The 21706-nt window shown below is 44.7% G+C and overlaps 1 protein-coding gene across 1 annotated transcript; it reads right to left on the bottom strand.

Annotated features, from left to right (window-relative positions):
- Nucleotides 1-154: 154 nt before the first annotated feature.
- TRIM37 (tripartite motif containing 37) lies at nucleotides 155-21215 on the bottom strand. Its single transcript, XM_002198952.6, has 25 exons — nucleotides 20998-21215; nucleotides 19694-19795; nucleotides 18342-18382; nucleotides 17661-17777; nucleotides 17311-17398; nucleotides 16360-16482; nucleotides 15005-15128; nucleotides 14221-14288; nucleotides 13605-13729; nucleotides 12882-12932; nucleotides 12546-12627; nucleotides 11118-11194; nucleotides 10550-10729; nucleotides 9933-10047; nucleotides 9598-9810; nucleotides 9082-9218; nucleotides 8290-8387; nucleotides 7109-7309; nucleotides 5229-5540; nucleotides 4551-4679; nucleotides 3897-4080; nucleotides 3102-3220; nucleotides 1572-1724; nucleotides 954-1032; nucleotides 155-715 (listed from the first exon to the last, which is right to left on the bottom strand). The coding sequence occupies exons 1-25, from the start codon at nucleotides 21205-21207 to the stop codon at nucleotides 712-714; spliced, it is 3132 nt and encodes a 1043-aa protein (XP_002198988.5). The 5' UTR covers nucleotides 21208-21215; the 3' UTR covers nucleotides 155-711.
- Nucleotides 21216-21706: the final 491 nt, after the last annotated feature.

The raw sequence follows: 21706 nt of genomic DNA, 5'->3' as shown, positions 1-21706 counted from the left end.
CAGGTGGCTGCTCAGGGCTCATTGTGGCCAAAAGGGATGGGGTTGTTATGGCACAGCCCGAGGAGATCAATGTCTTCCAAGCCCCTCTCCAAACCAGCTCTGAATGAGCTGCCCACAAAAGGTGAGCAATTATCCACACACAAAACACCTGAAATTCAGATTTCAACATTCATTTTATTAACAAAGTGCAAACAGTTTTAAACTAGGAGTTGTAGAGTACATTCACACAGACACAGGCAGCCACACGAGGACAACACCAGGGCTCATGCTTTGTCACTAACCAGGCATCAGCTCTCAGAGGAGCTTCACAAGGACTTCAGCAGCTCAAAATGCATCCAGTGAAGAGTTTGGCAATGGGTGTGGTTGGTCCCCGTCACCAGCTGGGGAAATCGACTGGAGTGGTGCTGCTTTCCCCCAGCTCTGGAGCCAGCATTCCAAAGGACAGTCACACACTGGTGCTCGTTCCAGTGGCACAGCAGGACACTCATCCCCCGGGATGGGGCTCAGCACCTTCCCCAGGACCCCTCAGAGCAGCTGAGGCTGTGGAGCAGCAGTGCCACCCCTCAGTGCCAGGCCTGCAAAGCTCCTTGTGCCCCAGGGGCAGGGTAAGACAATGGCAGGAGAACCAGAGAGGAGAGGGCAGAGCTCCAGGGAATGCACACACCTCTCCCAGGGATGCAGCCATGGGTCTTCAGGCCCCAAGCCCACGCTCTACCTGCTCCAAACAAAGTCAGTTTGCACTAAAACTGCTGCTGGAGCAGTTTTAAGGCTTCAGATAAACACAATTGAAAAGTTAAAATTTTATGCCAGCTACTTCAACCCAGTCAGTTTTGGAAGGATTTAGAGCTCAGCCCTCCCTCCCTCCCTCCTTCCCAGACTGCCTCAGAGCCAGAGGGAGCTCAGGACCCTGGCACAGGCTGAGCAGTGGCTCCAAGGAGAACCTTCCCAGTTACCTGGTGCTGTCATCTCCAGGGACAAAGCCGAGATCCTCGGAACTGGCCTGGTCCCCATCTGGTAACACCGAGGAGTGCCCTGAGGGTGAACACAGCACCAGCAAAGCCCTGTCACCCTCACGGCAGCCCTGGAGCAGCCAGGGAATGCTCCCTCCCCTCCCTCCCCTCCCTCCACCCAGGCCAAACCTTCACCCCCCGGCCTCACAGCTTTGATCCACTGGATTGGAAGTGAAAGCTCAACCAGAGGAGTTTCTCAAGCTCCAGTGAACTGCTGGAAGCTCATTGCTGCCAATTAAGATGCAAATCCATGTCTAAGGCAGTGGTTACCTCCCTGGAATTAGCCTACTTACAGTGCCAATCCTGGCACACAGGGAGTTCCAGTTGGGAACTGGAGCTCTGGGTTTTCCAGCCCTTCCCAAGAGACTCACCTAAACTGACTTCTCAAGGCTAGCAAGAGCTTCCCTCTCCTGTTTTGAGCTGTTTTAACTGGGATCCCAAGAGTTCCAAATCTTACTGGCACTTGGAGCTGTAACACCTCCACAGCTCCCCCAGGGATCTGCATCCGAGGAGCTCTGGGAAGACTGGGAATGTCTGGGAGGAGGGGCTCAGCAGCTCTACCTTCACTGGAGGGCTGGACAGAGAAGGCCTGGTTGAACATCTCTGAGGGAGAGGTGGCATCCTCCTGCTCCTCGTTCTCAGTGTCACATTCGATGTCACTGTCACTGCTCATCCCCGGCAGGAGGTGCAGGACGTGCTTCTGACACACACCAGCTGCAAGAGAGACCACAGGGCACCATGATGGCAGCAGGATCTGCACAGCTGAAACGCCTGACTGTGTCCCCTGGAAGAGTTCCTGCCAGCTCCCAGGATCTGGTATCAGAACAGAGGGAAGGAGCACCTCCCAAGCACTCAGGGGTCTGACAGAGCACTGGGGACCAGCCCAGCACAGCTGGGTTTGCCCTGTGTCACCAGCTGAGCTGCTCAGTCTACTCTGCAGCTGGGACAGGAAATAAAAGTTGCTTTTCTGGGAGCTAAAAGGCAGCACAACCTGTGGGGCAGGTGGACCTACCAGAGCCTTCAAGCAGCAATGGTGTGTTTGAGTCTCACACGACCAACTTCCCCTGCCAAGCAGAGGCAGAGCTGCTGCTGACTCCAGGTGATGACCATGGTGTGCACTGGGCAGCCAGAACTCCCCGTGGACAACACAGGGTCTGCTTGGCTCTACTGCCTAAAGGCTGATACTCATTGCTAAGAAAAAGCAAAGTGAGGGGCCAATTCTACTGTAGTTTTTCCTCTGAAGGGAAAAAAATTGTAATATTTGCTTCCTGGGGTTTTTAACAATGAAGTATTTCAGTTTCTAAAGCGTTTTCTTATTGGGCTCCCTGCTCTGAGAGCAGAACTGCAGGAGCACATCACGATCATGCTGCAGTGACTAAGAGCAGAAATTCAGTTTTGTCACTGAGAGACCTTCTGTAAATGCCAACTCCCACACAATATTGCACACTGCAGTTTGAGATGGATGCTGGCACCTTAATATAGGCTTTGTGCTACAATCCAGTCATTGAAATTCAAATTAGTGCAGGGGTGGAAGGCAGGAGAGTTTTAGCAAGATAAGAAAAACTCTGTGTGGACTTTCAGAAGGGGAAAAAAAAGCAGTGTTATTTTTTTCCAGCATGGAAAGGATGCAGGAAGGGAGAGGGGGAAACTTTCCTTCAAGTCTCTAAGGAAACTGGATTAAGCCACCACAACACCCAGCACAAATGAACAGCTGGAGAGGCTCTTGTGTGGCTGTGGAGAAAGTTACCACAGGGGGCTGATCCTGAAGGCAGAAGAATTACCAGCCAAGGTCACTGGCTACTATTTAAACGAGACAGGAACTTCTTCTCAAGGCCACTCCATGAACAGCAAAGCAAAGACCTGGAGCTGCCTCAAGGTACAAAAAGCTTGTCCAGAGAGCCACAGCCCCAACAGCAGCCACAGAGAGATCTCCTGTGCTCCCTCACATTTATTCTCCACCTCCCAGCAAAGTTCAACAGCCATGGAATCAGCTTTTGGGGGTGGTTTTCTCTCCTTCCCCGCTCCAAAGGCAGAGCAGCAGCGCCCGGAGCGCGGCCACGCTGCACCTGCCCCCCACAAAATCCAATTTACCTTCCTCTGCTCCTGCAGAGGCACCTTCAGAGCCCATCCCCTGCAGCTCCCCGGGCTCAGAGCTGCTCTCCAGGCCACCAGGCTGGGCTCCTTCTGGCCGACATCCCTTGGAGTTTGAGCTTGGGAAAGAATTTAGGAGAAATACAAAACCCCACGTTAAAAATTCAGCCTGAACTCAGTGGTGGAAACAAAGCCTTTTAGTGTCACATTGAGTTTTACTCCTTGCTAAGTCTTCTGCACTCTCACTTAAACTTCAAGCTTTTTAAAACATCTTAATATTTCTAAATCAAACAAAAAACCTTGAAAAGTTTGAATATTTTCCAGAAAAGGTGACTCTACTCATTTAGAAAAAATAACCTGAAAACACCATTGCCCTTTGCTTAGGTGGCCAACAGAGAATTATCATGGAATGACTGAAAAATCGAGTTAAGAGTGAAAAAGATCATCTTAAATAAGGAAATCAAAAGTGATTAAATTTCAGTTAAAGAGTATTTTGCATGGAACAGTGGGAGAGCAGACCTGGGCTGCCTTTCAATTCCAAGTGTCAGATTCCAGCCAGAGCTGATCAAAATAAGAAAAAAATGAAAAAAAAAAAAAAAAAAAAGAAAAAAAGACAACTGGTAACCTAGTTATAAACCCAAAAATTGCTGTCCAGAGGGAACAGCAGCAGCCAAGTAAACTTCAAAGTAATTTCTCTTTCATGCTACAAGCACCTGGTTTTAGGAGATTGTGGGGGTTTTGCAGATCAAGGGAAGGTGGGGGAGGAGATAAGAGGAAAAATGAAGAAACCCTTACCCCAGAGCACCAACTTTTCTGCTCTTCTCTGCAGCAGCCAAGCCATTCAAGGCAGCAGCTCCCAGCTCAGAGTCGGATCCCTCACAGGGCGTCTCCTCCTGCTTGGGCAGCGCCTCGGCAGCCCCGGGGCTGGCCAGGGCCCGAGCGTGGGGCCGAGCACTCAGCTTGGAGCTCCCCAGGCCTCCTGAGCAGGGAGAGCACAAATGAATCCTTGTGATCCTCCCCTCCTCCTCTGAATGCAGGAGAGGAGCAAAATAGCAATTTCTGTGTCAGGACTTTCCCTGTGCTTGCACTGAAGGAAGGGCGTCGTGCAACTCAGGAGCAGCACTACCATAAAATTCTTATTGGAGTTTCCTTGAGTTCTGTCTAAGCCAAATCACAATTTAAACCTGGCTCAGCGCTGTTTAATCCTGGATTTTCACTGTCAAGCTCACTCCTGAGGTGTTTGCTGAGAGACTAGAACATAACACACATATTTCTGCTCTGTTCAGTGACTGAGGTGCTGCCCCCCAGCTCAGCTACCAGTAACACTCACTGGGTGGGAAAAAGGATCCATGCAAATTAAAGTGAAACTCCAGTTGCCACATAAAAGACTCATTGAGAAGCTTTTGTCCCTGAGATGCCAGTCCCACCCAGGTGGCAGTGCCCCAGTACCCTCAGCAGGGTGGCTGTCCCCCTTCAGGCGCAGGTTCCCGTCCCCACTGTCCATGGCTCTCCTCAGGGACAGGCTCCCGGCAGCTCCCGACCGAAGGGGCTTGGCTGAGGTACTTTTCTTACTGGCAGCTGCAAAAAAAGTGTAAAAATCTGAGCAGTGCTCAGTCAAAGCACTGCTGTACCCATGCCTTATGCTTCTTGTAAGTGAAGCTCCACGTTATTCCCATTGTTCATTAACTCCCAGTCCTGCACAAAATCATTCCACACCTTCCTGTCAGAGGCCTGGGCTGGGCAAGGCACGTTCACTTCCTTACACTGGAACATCCTTCAGAAAGCTTCACCCACATTCCTTCAGCCAGCATCAGAATATAAATGACAGACAAACCCAAACCCTGGCTTGCATTTTAGATTTCAGCAAGCCTGGGCTGCTGTAATTTGCTCTCTCAAGTTCCCAGATGGGGCTGGTGCAGAGCAGCCATGGGAGTGACCAGCTCAGAGCAGTCTGGCACTGGGTTAAACCTCAGAACATCTCCACTGCATCAGTTTGGCAGTGCCTGTGGGCAAAGTCTGCTGTCTGAAAGGGCAGGGCAGGTTTACATTTCTGATCTTCCAGCTGAACTGCCCGGGGCCATGAACCACCTGTAAGAGTGATTAAATCCCCCTTCTCCACACACTTACAATTCCTTATGTAACAACTGGTGACTGAAGACTTGGTCAGCAGTTCCATCCCAATTTCCTGCAGCTTGCTGCAGCTGTCAGTGCCACAGGCAGCCAGGGCACCCTGCTCGATGGAGAAGAAGCTGGGCTGTCTCTCCCCTGAGCCAGCATTGCTGCTCCTCACTTCAGACAGCTGGTTCTTCACATCAGACATTTTGCTCCGAACTTCTGCCATCTGGGTTTTGAGTCTTTTCAGCATCTTCAGGTCTGGGGGCACCCTCCACATGGCCTGGTGCCTGCGCTGCTCTCGATCCTTCAGGGGATAGGATGAGGCTTTGCCAAAGGAACAGGCAGAGAACACAGCAGGTAAGGAAAACCACTCTCAGAGAAGCATGGATACCTAAGAATTGTACCTTTCATCCTGCTGTGCAAGTGGGGGACACACATTCTGTCCTGGCACTGCACCACACTGAGGCTGCTGGCACAGCAGGGTTTTGCTCCCAGTCCTGCTCACTGGGAGAAGCCAGGCTCCCAGTACTGCTGCAGGAATTCTGATGACACCTGAGCCACCACCTTGCCAGTTCATGTCAAATTTGTTTTTATAAAACCTGTTGACTCTGTGTAGAAGATTCTCAGGCCACCAATATAGCACAAGACAGAGAACTCAAAGAAATCTGCAGCCAGAGAAGGAATTCCCTTAAGTACCTGACAGCAGAAGACCAGGCTGAGCAGGCAATACCTGAATAAGCTTCTGTGTTGCTCAGCTGGAATTAGATCAACCTGGATCTATCTGAAGTGTTATCTCTGCAAATTCAGCCATTCCAAACTGTAAAGTCAAGTGGCTCTTAGAAACCTTCACCTCAGGAGGTGAGGTCTGGCAAACTCCAAATGCAACAGCAGCTTTGTCTTTAGTGACCAAGTTCAGTTTGACTGGGGACAGTCAAATCCCATGGGAAGCTCCACAAAACAGGTGATTTTAGCTGTGTTCAGTAGTGCTCAGTAAAGATTCACACAGCTCAGCACAACAGGAGAGCTTCACCCTGCCTGAGCTTCACCCTCCCAAGCTTCTTTTGTCCAGGGCTTTTTCCAAAAGCAAAACAGAACTGGGACTCACAGTTCATGTGCTGTTCCCCTTTTTTTTTTCCCACTTCTTCTAGAAATTACTTCCATTTTTGGAAATATGGATTACATTCACTGAAAATTCATGGCTGTTTATGTAACCCCATTTAAAAAGCTAATGACAAAGGAACAAAGAGTTTGAGCCAGCTTTTAAATTCAGTGCCACCAATGGCATTGTGGCAGCAAACCCAAGCATCACTTGTAGCAAAGGGACATTTATTTATTTCTCTTTCTGTTCTAGAAAGTCACCAAATGGTTCTGGGCCAGCAGTTCAAATAAGTGTTAATCATGACAAAATTCAATCAAACCTCAATAATAAATTTAATTCCTCACTACCAGAGGAACAAGCAACCTCCAGGAAGAGCCAGGGGTGCCAGGGCTGCCAGCTCAGCTGCTGCACATGGAGTTAATTTGTATTTTCGGATCAAGGGTCCCAACTGAACCACAAATACTCCTCAATTATTTAAATACCATCACTATTTTTGGCTCCTGACATTTTGATCCCTTTTTTTTTTTTATCCTTTTCCAGCCCTTACAACCACTTACATTTTTTCTAGTTCTAATGGCCTCTAAATTCCAGGATTTATCTTTCTGGCTTGCACTGTGCTCCAAGTACTCCCAGCCACTCCAGCTGTGTGCAGGGAGAGGTGGAGCTGCTGCCTCAGCTCAGAATTGTGTGTTGTGTTGGCTTCCAGTACCACCCCCTCCCAGAAAAGGAGCTTTTCAGTCATCCCCCTGCACTTCCAGCTGCAATTAAACCACCAGACACGTGCTGTAGTTACCTCTGCTCTGCAGAAGAGAGGCAGGAGGACGTGGCTGAAGGCCCCAGAGGTTTTCCATGCCATTTCTGTCTTTGAGGTCCAACAGGTGGATGAGAATGAGGGGATCTATATCCAGCAGGCTGCTGCTGGCTGTGGAGCCCAGGGCGCTGGCTCCCCGCCGCGAGGGTCTCCCGCTGGCACTGCTGTAGCTGTGGCTGGTACCTGAGCAGAGACACAAAGGTGGGAGGTGTGGGACACAGGGATGATTTATTCCCTGGGAAAAACAAAAAAGAGTCACACAAGTAGATTAGGAATGAATTTATTCTGTGAAATTAAGGAGACAGTGGTATTTTGTGGGTTTCTGGGTGTTGAAAGCAATCAGATGTGCTGCTAATTAAAGAGTAGGATAAAAACAGCTGGAAAGGGGAAGTGCTTCACTTCATACCTTTTATAAAAATCTCATAATGAACAAATTTGTTAACAAATCAATACAAAGATTACTCTAAAGGAGTGAGGAGACAAACATGTCCCTCCCTGACCTCCAGAACTTCAAAACAGGGAATTCTGTCTTTCAAGCACCAACAGACTTTTACAGCAGCACAAACACCACTTCTGGTATCTTTGTCCTAAATAAATATACTCAGATTCCACAGTATCTCTCTATATTCCATATAGAGACACATTTCTTTCAGAATCTCAGAAGCTTGTGGTTAATTTGGGCTGTAATCATCTCCAAGCTACAAAAAATCCCAGAACACCTTATGGTGTTGCATTTAAAATGTATTTCTGCTTGACTTGTGAGGATTCTTTGCTCCATTCCATCCACATTCTTTGTGTTTTGCAGTGCACTAAACCCCAAGTGAATGTGTCACCCACTTAGAGGTCACACTGACATCAGTAAAAATTCCTTGTCAGTCTCCTAGTGATTGCAATACAAGGAATTTCAAAGCCACCCTCCAAACTTTGACATCATTTTTAAACCAGCACATTCAGACGATTTTCTCCCCCCTTTTTTTTTTTTTTATTGAACCAATGAAGTGTTTCTGCTACACTGCAATAATCAGTACAAACCACATGATGCAGCAGTTCCCAAAATAGAACTGCCTGCAGAACACACAGCTTGGCTTTGCTTCCAAGAGGAGCAGGGGAAGGAATCCAGCAGCGTTTCACTTTTATGGGAATTCTGGAGTCATTTTTCATACCTGATGCTCCAGGAGTAGCAGCAGCTGCTGCATCCTCCATGAGATCTCCATCTTCCAGCTCCATAGTGCTGCTGTATTCCACATCATTCTCTCCAGACCTTCAGGGATGACCAGGGTAGGAAAAGGAGAATACAACTGTTAGCTTTCCTCAGCTCTTGTTAAATGCTTTGGCCCAAACCTCAAAAAACAACATAAAGTGCTGTAAATTGTATTTCCTGCATTCCAAGCTAGCCAAACTGAACAAAGGAAGTGTAGTAATTAAATTACTGTCTCGTTAACCAAGAGGCCAAAAGTGCTATATGTACTTGGACTGCAAAATGTGGTGCTGCAAACTCCAAAGTTTGTAAGTGCAGCAGCAGATTCTCATGTTTTAATTAAGATTCCAGGATTTGACATCAGCTCTGCTCAGTCTTGAATTTCCTAATTTAAGTACCTGTCCTCATCATCACTCTCCCACTACTGCAACACTTCCCAGTACCAGACCTCTACTCTGTTACAGTGCTGAGACAGATTCCTTAATAGTGTTTTGGGAAAGAACCTTCACAGATTATCACTTGTCAAAGACAGAATGCAGCACTAACGTAAATAAAGAGATCAGAAAGACACTAATTAGCTGACCAAAAATTCAATGTTTAGCACTAACTGTATGAGTTTGTGTTGTTCCCAGTATAGGAACCACCTCTCAAATCACACTGGAATCCCACACACCCCAGCAAATTACTCAGTTTCCATTGGAATTAGGATGATTACCCTGAGTACAGGATGATCTGACAGACATTTTTAGCTACTTACATAGTTTCTTCATCAATATCATTTTCTTCAGTGTTACTGGTTGCTGTTGAACTTGCTGAAGAGCTGCTGCCATCAAGGTGGTTCACTTCATCTTCTCCAGCAAGATCTATATCCAGGTCACCATCTGAGAGCTCGTGCTGCAGGAAAAACAGGAGGCTTTTGATCTAGAAACATTCAGTAGCACCTTGATGCATCCCCAAAAGCTATGAACAGACACTCTCTGTCCCCAGTGTCACTATCACACAGCAGTGAGGTGGCTCTCAAAGCACATTAAAGAACAAACACAAGCCAGATTTTTCAGCTGCAACTCGGAGACTTTTTGTGCTGGGATCTGTCAGATGTTCTGGAACATCTCTCTGGAGTCACCTCTCACTCACAGCTCTCAAGTGTGTCATCTCCTATTTCTATAGCAAGGATAATAAACCTCATTTACAATTCACAAGTTCCCCTGTTTCTATTGCTGCCTTATCAAAGAAAGCTACACATAAACAGAGGTAGGAAACAGAGAATTCCTACATTGAAGTCTTCCTGCTGAGTCTTCTCTTCCTCCTCTTCCTTGCTCTCCCGTGCTAGTCCTGGAGAAGTGAAATTCTCAAGCAGTGTTTCAATGCTTTGTCCAGGTTTCTTTGCTCTTGTCTCTGAGCCCTCATCATTCTGGGGACTGAGGTGAGTGTCTGGAGGGGAAACCCCTCGGGATTTCTGAGTCCGGGACAGTTCAATCGCGAGCCTCTGGAAGATCACAAAAATAACAGAGAAGACAACACTGGAGCAGCAGCAGCAAATCAAGCACCTTTGTTGACTTGCAGGTACACTCTAAGAGGTGATTTTATATTCACAAACATCCCACTTACTTCTTTCAGGTTATTTATTTGCTGGATGTAACTTGTCTGAGCTGCTTCCAGCTGAGCAATGTACCAGTGCTGATCCCGGCACTTCTGGAAGAAGGTTGGTGAGCGCACTTGGAACCTTCAAAGAAACGTTTGAAAAGGGTTTTCTTGAGGGAGTTTGTTTGGTTTGAGGTTTCTTTTTAAATGTCCCTCCCTCTATCCAAAAAGCCCTGCAGAAAAACCTTAAAACCTAAAATCTAGTGGTGAAATAAACTTAACAGACAACAGGTCCTTGTGGACTCAGTATCCTGAACACCCTGACCAGCCACAGTGAGTTCTGTAGCAGGGACCCACAGACTTTTATTCCCAAAGTTATCCAATGCTCACTAAAACTGTTACTAAAGATGGGGAGAAAGCACATTTTTCCTTTAATTTTGGTAGCTACAGGCACTCCTCAAAGGAAGACACACTTAAAATACTCCACAACTGCCTTTGGCACATTTCCTTCTTTAAATCCGCTGAGAGCGAAATCCACTTAGAACAAAAGATGCCACCAATATTTTAAATTCAAACAGGTAAATTATTCCCTATTTCAGCAGCAGATTTGTGGTGAGCCGTGGGGAGGAGGGCAGAAGCCCCACCTGAGGATCACAGTGTCGTTCTGCCGGTTCAGGTAGCCCTCGTTGGCCAGCAGGTCCAGGCGGAAGAATCGGTTGTACCCCCAGCATTCCCCAACTTCAAAATCTGAGGCGAATTCCCGGATGATGTTTTTGGTGGGATCATTGGTGGACTGGTGAACCATTTCTACACGGTATTCATACCTGGCCAGGGGAAAGTAACAGGGATTTGCACCAAAAGATGTCAGAATTGTTGAGTGGTTTAGGAGCTGCACTTTCTTGCCCATCTGAGTGAGTGAGTCAGGATTAAAATCTTACTGAATATGTAAATACACAGTGAAAAATAAAAGAGAGCAGGAATTTGGAGCAGAGTGAACTCCAGGGCTGAACTACTACACAGATACTCTTATCAGTTGTTTTACCAGCTTCTTTTTTATCTCAAGAAAGACACTGAGTAACAACTTTAAAATATTATCTCTGTGCCTGATTCACAGCTCAACGGACAACAGAAGTCTCACCATTCTTTTTCAAAGGGCTTTGCAGTCTCTGACAGAAAAGCCCCAACACCTGTTCTGACTGCAGCTTTGCTTACTTGGATGTCTCTGGCAATCCAGCAGACAGCTCCAGGAACACTGACAGGTAGTAGCCCCGAACTACTCCATTTCCATCCTTGAAATAAAATCAAGACATTGATTAAAATAGAAAGGAAAAAAGCAAAAAATTTTAAAAACCAAACCAATTTGATACAGAGGACTTAGAGAAGTTTAGAAAACAGCTTCAATCAACCCTGGATTTGCAGCAGGAATCTACTTTGGACGTTACAGCTGTGATTTTTAGTCTTCAACGGTAACTTGAATCAAAAAGAAGCACATTCACAGTCTAGTAATGGTATCTCAGATAAAAATCTCAGAACAAAGCTTTAATTACTCTATTAACACTTTAAATATTTGATTAAGTGGAAGTCTGAATAGACAAACACTTAATGTATTTGTGAAAACATTATTTTAGGTTAAATATTAGTTCTGAAATATTTTACATACAGTCACATTTCAAAGCTACTTAATTTTTGAGAAAAGAGCAATTTGTTCAGAAAAAATCCCATGCAACATGAAAAGTTAGGGCAGTTAACTGAGAAATAATATTAGAGTCACCAGAAGTCAAGAAAAAAATACAGCAAAACCTCCATCACACTCACCTGAGTCAAGGATGAAGAATGGCTCAACTTGAATCCTCCAGCTTGAAGAAACATTTCAACTTACCATTGAAAAAATAAATTTTAATACCTTCTGACAGCACAGCTCAGGTAGCTAATCCTGAATTTACAATACTCTGCAAACTTCCACACAGTTCCACCTCTGCACTGCAATAATTCAATTCTGGGCATCCATGGGCTTAAGTTATAGAGCCAATTCTTCATGGATGGCACAAAAATCACTAAGACAGAGCTGGTGCTCAAACACCAAACTGCTCCTTCTCCATACAGCTGCAGGAGCAGCACTGACCAAAGCAGGGAATGTGGAAAGATCCCAGCTTGGGGGTCAACATTCCAACAAGGACAAAGCTTCAGAAACTGGAATATTCAGCCCATTGAAGGGGCATAGCAAAATACACTTTTTAATGTCCAGTTTAAGAGCTGGATGCAGAGTCAAGAACAAATGCTTGGTCCTCCTTCCACCTTGCCCAGCAATTTTTACTCAAACAGGGTAAGTCACTCTATACCTCAGTTGTGTAGGGAACATCTGCAAAAATCCCCGAGACATCAAAATATCCATCAAAGTTTTTCTGCAATATTAGTAGGAGCCATCTTTAAATGCTTCTAAATTAACCAAACTACACTGAGCATGTTCTCACTGGAGATCTGGAGGCAGAGAGGGAATTCTCTGCTTTGGTGATCAACTCTTATAATGTTCTTTTCCTACAGCAGCTTTTTATATACAGCATGAGACAAACATGATTCCTTGCTGGGAAGCCTGGGAATGAGCTGGGATGGGATAACAGCTCCAGCTGAGAGATAACTCACCGGGTAAACTTTTAATCTCCAGCACAGTCCTGACACCTGCAGGGGAGGGCTGTACACAGGATCCGCTCGCTGCCGCAAGGTGCTGGAGAGAGGAGGAAAAACATTTGGTACTGGGACAAAGCAAAACCCTCATGGAGCCATGCACAGAGAGTTGTCTTTATCATGGAAAATGATTACTCACCCAGTAAACAAGACGTTTTTAATGGAATTATCATAATTTAGTCTACATCTCATTGTTTTCTGTAGAGGTTGTTCTGTGTTTTCAATAACATTTCTCATGTGCAGAAGGAACAGAAGGATTGTCAATATTCACAGTATTTAAAGATAAATTCTTACCTGAAGTTTTCCAAGACAAATGTAGTTGAGTCATAGGCTGGAACCAATTCACTGTGGGGGAAAAAAATAAATATATTACACCCGAATAATATGGCATTAAAAATCCCAACTTTTGCAATATGCAAAAGAACTTTAGATGTTTCAGGTCACCAGAGCCACTGAAATTCACCAGAACTACACTAGGTTTTGCAGTATAATTCCATTTATACACCTCCTTAGGAGGAGATACCTTGGTGCCACTGGAAAATAAACATTTAGATTTAAACCAAATTTTGCTGAGGAATTTTTGAGACTTCTCTGACTTTCCATTTCTTGGAGATATTTTTTCAGCAGAGGCTCCCTCAGAAGCCAGCACCAGCAGCATTCTCCTGATGAAGAATTGTGCTATGAAGTGATTTTGGCTGTATAGTCTGAATTAAGGTGACCTGCAGAGGCATCTCATGAGAGCCTGGCAATTATGTACTGAATGACCCAATAATAAGAGGAAAAAGGACAAATCAGTAAACTATGTGTAAAAGAGAAAAAAAAAAAATTTGTGAGCTGGAACCCACTGTCCTGACTCCCCAGCAGGGACTACAGACACAAAATAAGCTCTGCTGGGACAGAAGAGCCTACTTGCAGCACAGGTTACTACAAGGAGTAAGTTAAGAACACACTCTTCTCTCAGGTGCTTTAAACATGCTTTTAAACACTGAACAAACAGAAGAGAAGTGCAACACTCACCTTGTGAAGTCTGGGGGGACAGGAGTGGTGACAAACGAAGCCATGGGTTTTCGATGGACCTGCTGGAACATCATCAGGATCTCTGAACTTTTGGATATCAGCTCACTCTTGCTGCAGGACCGTAACTAGGAGGGGAAAAAAGAAGGGAAAAAAAAATATCCTTAGCTCAGTAAAAGTCAAAGGTTTTATCCCCTTTTGGTTTTAAACAACTGAATTACGTGTTTGTCACAGCTTCAGAAAGTTTACCCACAACATAATGTCAAAATGGAGCTTGGAGGTTTTGGGTTTGGTTATTTTGTTTTGTGGAATTCCACACTGGAAGTTACAACAGCCACTATATATTTCCCTTAGATTAAACTAATTTACATAGAACTGAGTAATTTTGTATGATATTGCCATTAATCTCTGTAGTAATTTTTCAAGCAACACAACACCTTTTGAGTATTTCTAGAAGACACACTTATTTTTAAGAAGAAATTGTGCAACCTAAGACCACAGCAATGAAAATATATCCTCCAGAAATATCCATCAATTAATATTTTTTAAATAAAAAAGTTAGAAAGATCCCTCCTCAGTTGGCCTATCTACACAACATTTAATCTCTTTTCATAATTACCTGATGTTCTACTTCTTGAAGCAGGGTTTCCAGAAGTTCAGTTTCTTGAGTAAGTGATGTCTTTTGACCTGTTTAAAGAAAAGATGTTTAAAAAACCCTTAAACACATATTGTTTCTTAAGAAAGTGTACTTTTCTTTTTTTTTGGTTTTCACTGGAAGCTGCACTAGAACATACTAAGGTAAAGGATTTCTAAATGTACCAAGCTTGATGGAGAAAGCATCTGAAAAACAAGTCTACATTTTTGATTAGAGCTGTACTGAAGAACTCATTTGAGGTTAAGTCAGTAACTAAGCACTCTGTGTCCCAGAAATGACAGGTTTGTTGTTCTGGGGTACTTTTATGGACAGAAAGAAAAGCAGGTTTGACTCTTATCCAGACAAGCCCTTCTCATATTAAAATTACATTAAACGAGTATCTATTACAAAGATATATTTTCAAACTTATCAAATTAGAAAGACGCACTTCTCGACCAACATAAACGATGAAGCAAAAGCACTTTAGTTGAAAGGTGCTAAATAACTTCCAGCTAGATGGGAATCTTTTCCAAGTGATTATATAGGAGCTTTTAACAGAATATAACCAGGTTATGTCAAATTTAGAACTTATCACAGTAACTACATCTTTAACCAAAAGCTTTGCTGCAGGTGGAACTTTTCAGCCAGCAGCCAACTTGCCCAATACCAGAGTGTGGAAGGAGTCACCCTCCAGGGAAAACAAAGATTCTCAGTGGATTTACACATTGTTAATACATTTCTCCTCCTCCTCACAGAGGCCAACACCCACCCATGAGAGTGATGAGCTTGTTCTTGAGCTGGGTGTCCAGGCGGGCGATCATCATCTCCACGGCGTTGCGGATCTCCCGCACGCGCTCGTCCTTGGCGCTGCGCACGGCCTCCACGTTCCGCTCCTGCACGGGACAAAACCTTCACACAGCTGCCTCTCCCACTCAGTCACACCTTGGCTCCACTCCCTCACACCCCAGCAATGCTTCAATGTCCCTAAATCCCCTAAGAGGGAAGAGAGGAGTGCTGTTTTTGATGAGCTGCGTTCCTGGAGATTTCACCGGATCCCTCAGAGTGGCCAGAGGTTAACCGGGAAGCTGAGCAACATTGAGCACACAGGGATTTGTCATGTGGGGATTCTTTAGAATCAGACCTGCCAGTTTCTTCTCTGCAACTTCTCCTCTGCATTCCAAACAGCAACAGCTGTTTCTCCTTGAATATCCAACTGGACAGATAAACACTGATGAATTTAATAGTTTTGGAGATTAGAGGCCAGGACAATTAATCAACAAGTGTTATCTGTGTTTTCTGAGCACAGCTTCTTCCTTTGCCCACAGAACTCTCCCCACCACACAGAACAACAGCACAGAAAAGTGCTTTATTCTTTGTGGTAACAAGAATAATGGGATAAAAACAGAAAAGTTTTGTGGTCATAATAATGGATAAAACCAGCACCCCTCTCCCTGCCAGGGTAAGGCCACAAACTCTCAGCATTTTATCACCACACCTGTGTTTGTCACATCTGAGCTGGAGGAAAGCAAAACTATCAGTGCATGTGGCACCTGAACAACGGGCAAAAATCATACAGCAACACACTCCAAAAGTTCCTGACTTTATGTGCACAAAGACTGCACATCATAAATGTAACAGAGCACAAAAGTAATCCTTCCTGGGACACAAGAAACTGCATCAAATTGCTGGAATTCCCACTGAAACTGCCAAAGCTGAACAGATTTTTGACATGTTTACCCCACAGGGAAGAAAAAGGAGGTGCACAAACATCTCCAGCTGATGAGCTGCTCATCCTGCAGGCTCAAACACATTTACAGTTTATTATCCTAGAAAAGGGAAAATAAGCTTCTGGAATAAAGTATTTTTGTATTCATTTAGCATGATAGAATGCATTTTAAGTGTTGACAAAAATTTATCTTTCAAAGAAGTGTGAAACTCCAGCTTTTAAACAGCACACCCCAAAAGAAAAATTCTGTTACCTAACTCTAAAACAGAATTGAGAATATTTTGATCTTTCCACATTGCATAAAAAGAGTCAAATGAGAAACCAAAAAGGTCTCTCTATGGGATAATCTCACCACCTTCTAACAGTTATCCTTTGCCACTACAGGAGAACTTTCTTACCACTTCCTGCACCAAACTGATCAATTCCATGAGTCTTCTCCTCAGCTTTGCCACTTCTTCATTTACTTTTGTGACATGCTGCTCGTAGATTTCTGCCAGTGGTTTAAAAGTATGTCCTCCATGCTGTTGAAAGAGAAAAAGGGGGAGGAGGAGGAGGTGGTGGTGAATAACAGAGCATCTCTTTTCCACTTTATTCCACTCCTATTAAATTCCTGAAAGAGAAGGGAAAAAAGCCTACGAGTGCATCACTCATTCTGGAAAAGCTCCAAAGCAGATTGTATGTAGGAAGTCAGTCTTTCACTTCCCTTTGTAAGAAGTCATGAATTTGGCTCTGATTCCATCCAAGCTTCCTGTCAGGAGTTATTTGGAGTCTCAAGAGTCCTCCAGAAATAAACTGCTTCATTCACTGTGCAATCCTTTACCAAATCAAATATTAATAGAAGGTTTATTTTTATCATTATTATTATTATTAAAACACCCTTTCCAAACAAAGGCAGCACATTGTTAACCACTTACATTCCAAACAGCAACAGCTGTTTCTCCTTGAATATCCAACTGGACAGATAAACACTGATGAATTTAATAGTTTGGAGATTAGAGGCCAGGACAATTAAACAACAAGTGTTATCTGTGTTTTCTGAGCAAAGCTTCTTCCTTTGCCCACAAAACTCTCCCCACCACACAGAACTTGTCCAAAACATCATGAAGTTTATAACAAGGAAGGTAATTCTGACCTGCTTGTGGCAAAAAATTAAATTTCCTTCTCTAATTATGAACTGAAAGTATCACGTTTCACAAGCAGTGTTATTAAATAATCAACACACCTAAAACTGCAGTATTTGCATGGCAATCTAAGAACCACAACAGCAGTTTCACAGCATTTTTAGTTTTTCAAAACCACTGTCAGACACAAAGTTTGAAGTGCCTCACACCATGTGCATCTCCCCTTACCATTCCTCCCCAAAGTGCACACTGGTGGCAGATACACTTCTTGCAGGTCCAGCAGAAAACACTGAGCTTCTCATGATGGTTTTCACACCTTAAATCAAAAAATACGTATCAGCAATTTTCTACAGACTCAGCTTAACATTTCCACTTGTTTTGCTACACAATCCTGCAAGCAAAGCATTAAACATCTTTTGCAGGAATAGCAGTTGTAGTCAATAAAAACCTTTTGTAAAATAAATGTTGCTTTTAGTATTCTCTCCAGAAACACTTCACAGATACAGAGAGTACATTACTAAAATTAGCTCCTATAACCCAAACCACAAAACACTTGATGCAAAGAACACTCAATTTACTTGTCCTTTTCATTCTCTTCGTGCTTTGTGAGGCTGCAGAGCTGAAGTGTGTCCAGCTGCTGTGTGACCTCCTCTGCCCAGCGACAGTTGACAAGCTCTCGGAGCTGCAGGGGGGCTCTGCAAGAAGGATGGCACAGTTTGAGCAGAAATTCGGCTCCAGGAGCAAAAGGAGAAGCACTGAAGTGAGTTCAGTTCAATTCTACATTACCAGAAGAGTCACAGGTGAAAAAGAGCAGAAACTGGACTAGTAATTCCAAGAGAAAAAAATAAAATATTAAGTCAATTTGATCATCTGGGGAGAGGTGGGAACTGCAGCCTGCAATGATACACAGAATGGCTGCACAGGCACATCACATTAATTGTAGGCATAAAAAATGGACACTTTCCCCCTCAAAATGAAGCTCCTGGGCTCTGACTTTTGAAAGAAGAATAAAAAGAGGAATTCCCTCTAGTTACTCCTGTTACACCAGCAGTGTTATGTGGGAAGAACAAAGATCCTGCTTAGCTTCTCACAAAAGCAGAACGCATTTTAGAAGTATTATACCAGGGCCAATTTTTATTGAAACAGCAGGCAGGTCTGAAAAAAATTTAAAGCTTATAAATTTAGTGCAACCTGCACTGAAAAAGAGATTGATCATAACAGGACAATCCACCCAATTCCTGATATTAAAAATACCTTACCTACAATGAGGGCACTGAGCTCTTTGTTCAGTCAGCCAACGCTGTGATGGAAAAAGGAGAAACCTTTTTAAACAGACTGGAATGAAAGAACTGCAGGCAAATATATTCTATCATTAATTAGGTGTTGCTTTACTTTTATTACAGCTTTCCTATATGTTTTCCCTGTTAAGCAAATTTTCAATTTAACTATTCAACCACTTAGTCACAGAAGTAGCTGCTATTTGTGTCTTAGTAACAAGCAACCACTTGTCTTTAGATGTCAGAGATGCTTCAGTTAAAATTATACAGAGAATTTTGAGGTACCAAATATTGCATTAGAAACCACCCACCTGGCAGATTCCCAGAGTCTTAGACTAAAGAGAATGTTTCAATAAAGGAAAGAAAAAGACACCACAGGCATCTTTTTCAGAGTCTAATTAGTCTTTGAGGTAATTTATTTCTTCCTCTTGAGTTATTTATAGATAAATTAAATACCTGAAGTTCAGTGATCAAATCCACAAGGAGCTTGTGAATTCTTCTCTTCCAGAAAGCTCCAGGGACAAACAGCTGAGCAAAGAACTTCACCTGCCCACTACAACTCACAACTGTAAAAGCTCAGCAGTTGATGGGTTTATATTTGTCAGCTCTCTACTACATTTAAAGAGTCTCATGAATAATCTCTCACCACCCAGCAACAATATGTCATCTAAAATCCTCCATATGCAGCACGAATCCTTCACCTACAGTTCTTGTCAGAGCTTCCAGAGCGAAGGATGAATGTCTGTTCTAATTTCTGGAAATACTACTGAGGTCTGGAAACCTCAGCTGAACTTTTTACTGCTCCAGCAACACAAAACAGCATCTGGATTTGGAACTGGAGCGTGATTCGCTGGGAACCACGGCCTCAGGAAAGGAATGAGGATTCAGGTGCTGCCTCAGACTCCCCTGAGAAAGATTTAGCCCCACCTGATCACACCACACCAGCCTGACAGGCATTATAAAACACCTCCAGGATACACGAGGTGATGCTGTGACCTTCCCAGGTGCAAAGTCAGCGTCTGACTTCTGTCCCAACTTTTATCTTCCATACAGGCATCACCAACTCTCAGGAGGTGCTAAAGAAGGGATCATTGTGTGTCTCTTCCTTAAAGCAATTATTCCAGATGGTGCCTATAATTAGCACCACTGAAGGCAATGCACAGCTTGCCTACTTCTTCCTCAGGGGTGTTATAAAAGGTTTTGAAAGGGAAACTAAAGGAGGGGAAAAAAACAAAAAAGGAATCCTTGGAACTCCAGGAAAAGAATGTTTCCATAAGCTCAATCAGTTTGTAGCTCAAACCTTTGAAAGAACAGACTACACCAAGCAAACTCACCCGGATACAGCTGAAACAGCAGAGCTTGGAGCAGTGAGGGCACAGGCGGGCATCCCGCAGCTTCTCCATACAAATAAAACATCGGAACACCTCGGCAATGCTCTGCAAAGGGGGATTAGCACTATTGTTAAACATGCTTCAGACGCACCAGGGCTGCATTTGTTTCCCAGGCACCAAGCCAGGTTTCTGTCCTGCTTCAAACAACACATCTCCGAGGGAGATACAACCTGCGCACCGCAACTCTCCCTCTCAGCTTCTCCTACGCTGCACCAGTACCTGTTTTATAACACTATTCCCTTTCTTCAAAGAATACTTTCTGTTTGACCTTCTCTCTTTTGGAACAGGCCTTTCTGTAGCCAAAGGGACCGAGCAGCTGCCAGAAGAAATGGTGTTGTACCTGCAGGCAGTGGACTGGCACTAAAATATTATTAGATTGTGGTAAGTGCATGTATGTGCAATATACAAGAGGTGCTGAAATGAATTAGGTATTTCTTTTTTACTTTTATAAGGCTTATATTCTTCTAAGGTCTTATCATTAGCCCCACAATTTCTACACACTTTCTTCCACCCTATTTAATCAATCTTGGGTTGATCAATCCTTTCCAAATGAGAAAGGTATTTTGAAAGCAATGTTTCCATACTGATAATTTTTAATTGATTAGGAAGTTTTACATCCTGTATCATACAGGAGTTATAATACTTCTGGAACTTCATCAAGTCCTTCAGGTCAGCTAATTTTTTTTCCCCACAGCACTGAGATTGTGAATCAGCACAAAAGCAAGACATCTTCAATTTATAGATACCACAGTATCTCCCACACATTAAGGTCTCCTTTAACAGCTGCAAGCCATTGAAACGCACCATATGCGTTTACAGGAGATCACCGCAGCCGTTCTTTCCCATTCCTCCTCAGCCTGGCTGTGACACAGCCCCCAGCAGGTGTTTGAGCCGCCGGGTCACAGCCACTTCTGCACCTCCGCGGTGCCAAGGCGGGCTGGGTGTGCGCCAGGTCTCCATCCATCCATCCCTCCATCCCCCGATCCATCCCCCTCCGGAACCGGCAGCCGCCAGCTCATTTCCTACCCCCTCCCCACCTGCTGCCTGCCTGCCCACCCAAGCCAAGCCCCGCAGCGCCGCAGGCTGTTCCCAGCGCCGTTCGCCACCGCTCGGCCTTTTTTCCCCTCCTCACACCAGGCACACGGACCCTCCGAGGGGCTCCGTTAAACCGGGTGGGTGCGGAGGAGCCGCCGCCGCTGCCCCCTCACCGCCCTGAGGGAGCGCGCGCCGCCCGCCCGCCCGCTCACCTCCACGCTCTGCTCGTCCATGGCTGCGGCTCCGGGAGCAGGGCCGGCTGTCCCCGGCCTCCTTGTGCGTGGCCGCGGGTGAGGAGCGGAGGCTCCGGGAGCGGCGTTCCGAGGAGCCGAGCCCGCTCCGGAGGCTCCGCCGCGGCCCCGCGCACCCGCCGGGCCGTGACCGCGGCAGCGCGGCCGCCCCGCCCCGCCCGCGCCGCGCATGCGCGGGGCCGCCCGCAGGGGGCGTGGCCGCGCGAGGGCGGCAGTGCGTGAGGGGAACCGGCGGGGAGAGCTCCGCGCTCGGGTTTTCCTCTATTTTACTTTAATGTTCTTTACTTTTCGTTATTTTTCTCTGTTATTTTTCTTTATTCTTCCTTACCCGCGAGGTTTCAGCAGAGGAGATGGGTTTTTGCACCCTACTGGCAGCTACCTTCAGTTATTATAGCCAGCATTCACCAATAAATTAAATAAATTAAATAAATTTAATTAACTAATTCCATAAAACAATTTTATAAATAACATAAAATATATATGATATATATTGTATATAATATAAAATATATAATATATAAAATATATATAATATATAAAAATAATAATAAAATTTAGAAATTTAATGCTACTGTTCGTAGCGGCACAGCAAGGATGGAGTCCTCTATTAGAAGATCAGTGTGGTTAAAAACTACTAAATCAGTTTGTGAAGCTGGTTAATTGCTTGAAA

Source organism: Taeniopygia guttata, chromosome 19 (genome assembly GCF_048771995.1).
Source record: "Taeniopygia guttata chromosome 19, bTaeGut7.mat, whole genome shotgun sequence".
Classification (NCBI taxonomy): Eukaryota; Metazoa; Chordata; class Aves; order Passeriformes; family Estrildidae; genus Taeniopygia; species Taeniopygia guttata.
This window is presented reverse-complemented; position numbering and strand designations above follow the sequence as displayed.

Excerpts from the sequence above, each read along its gene's own strand:
- TRIM37 (XM_002198952.6), bottom strand. The coding sequence starts at position 21,207 with ATGCGCGGCGCGGGCGGGGCGGGGCGGCCGCGCTGCCGCGGTCACGGC. Across the intron at positions 13,730-14,220 it reads TTCAAGAAGTAGAACATCAG|TTACGGTCCTGCAGCAAGAG; the intron begins GTAATTATGAAA and ends TTCCCCTCCTAG. Across the intron at positions 9,219-9,597 it reads CTCAGCAGGAAGACTTCAAT|CACGAGCTCTCAGATGGTGA; the intron begins GTAGGAATTCTC and ends TTTTTCCTGCAG.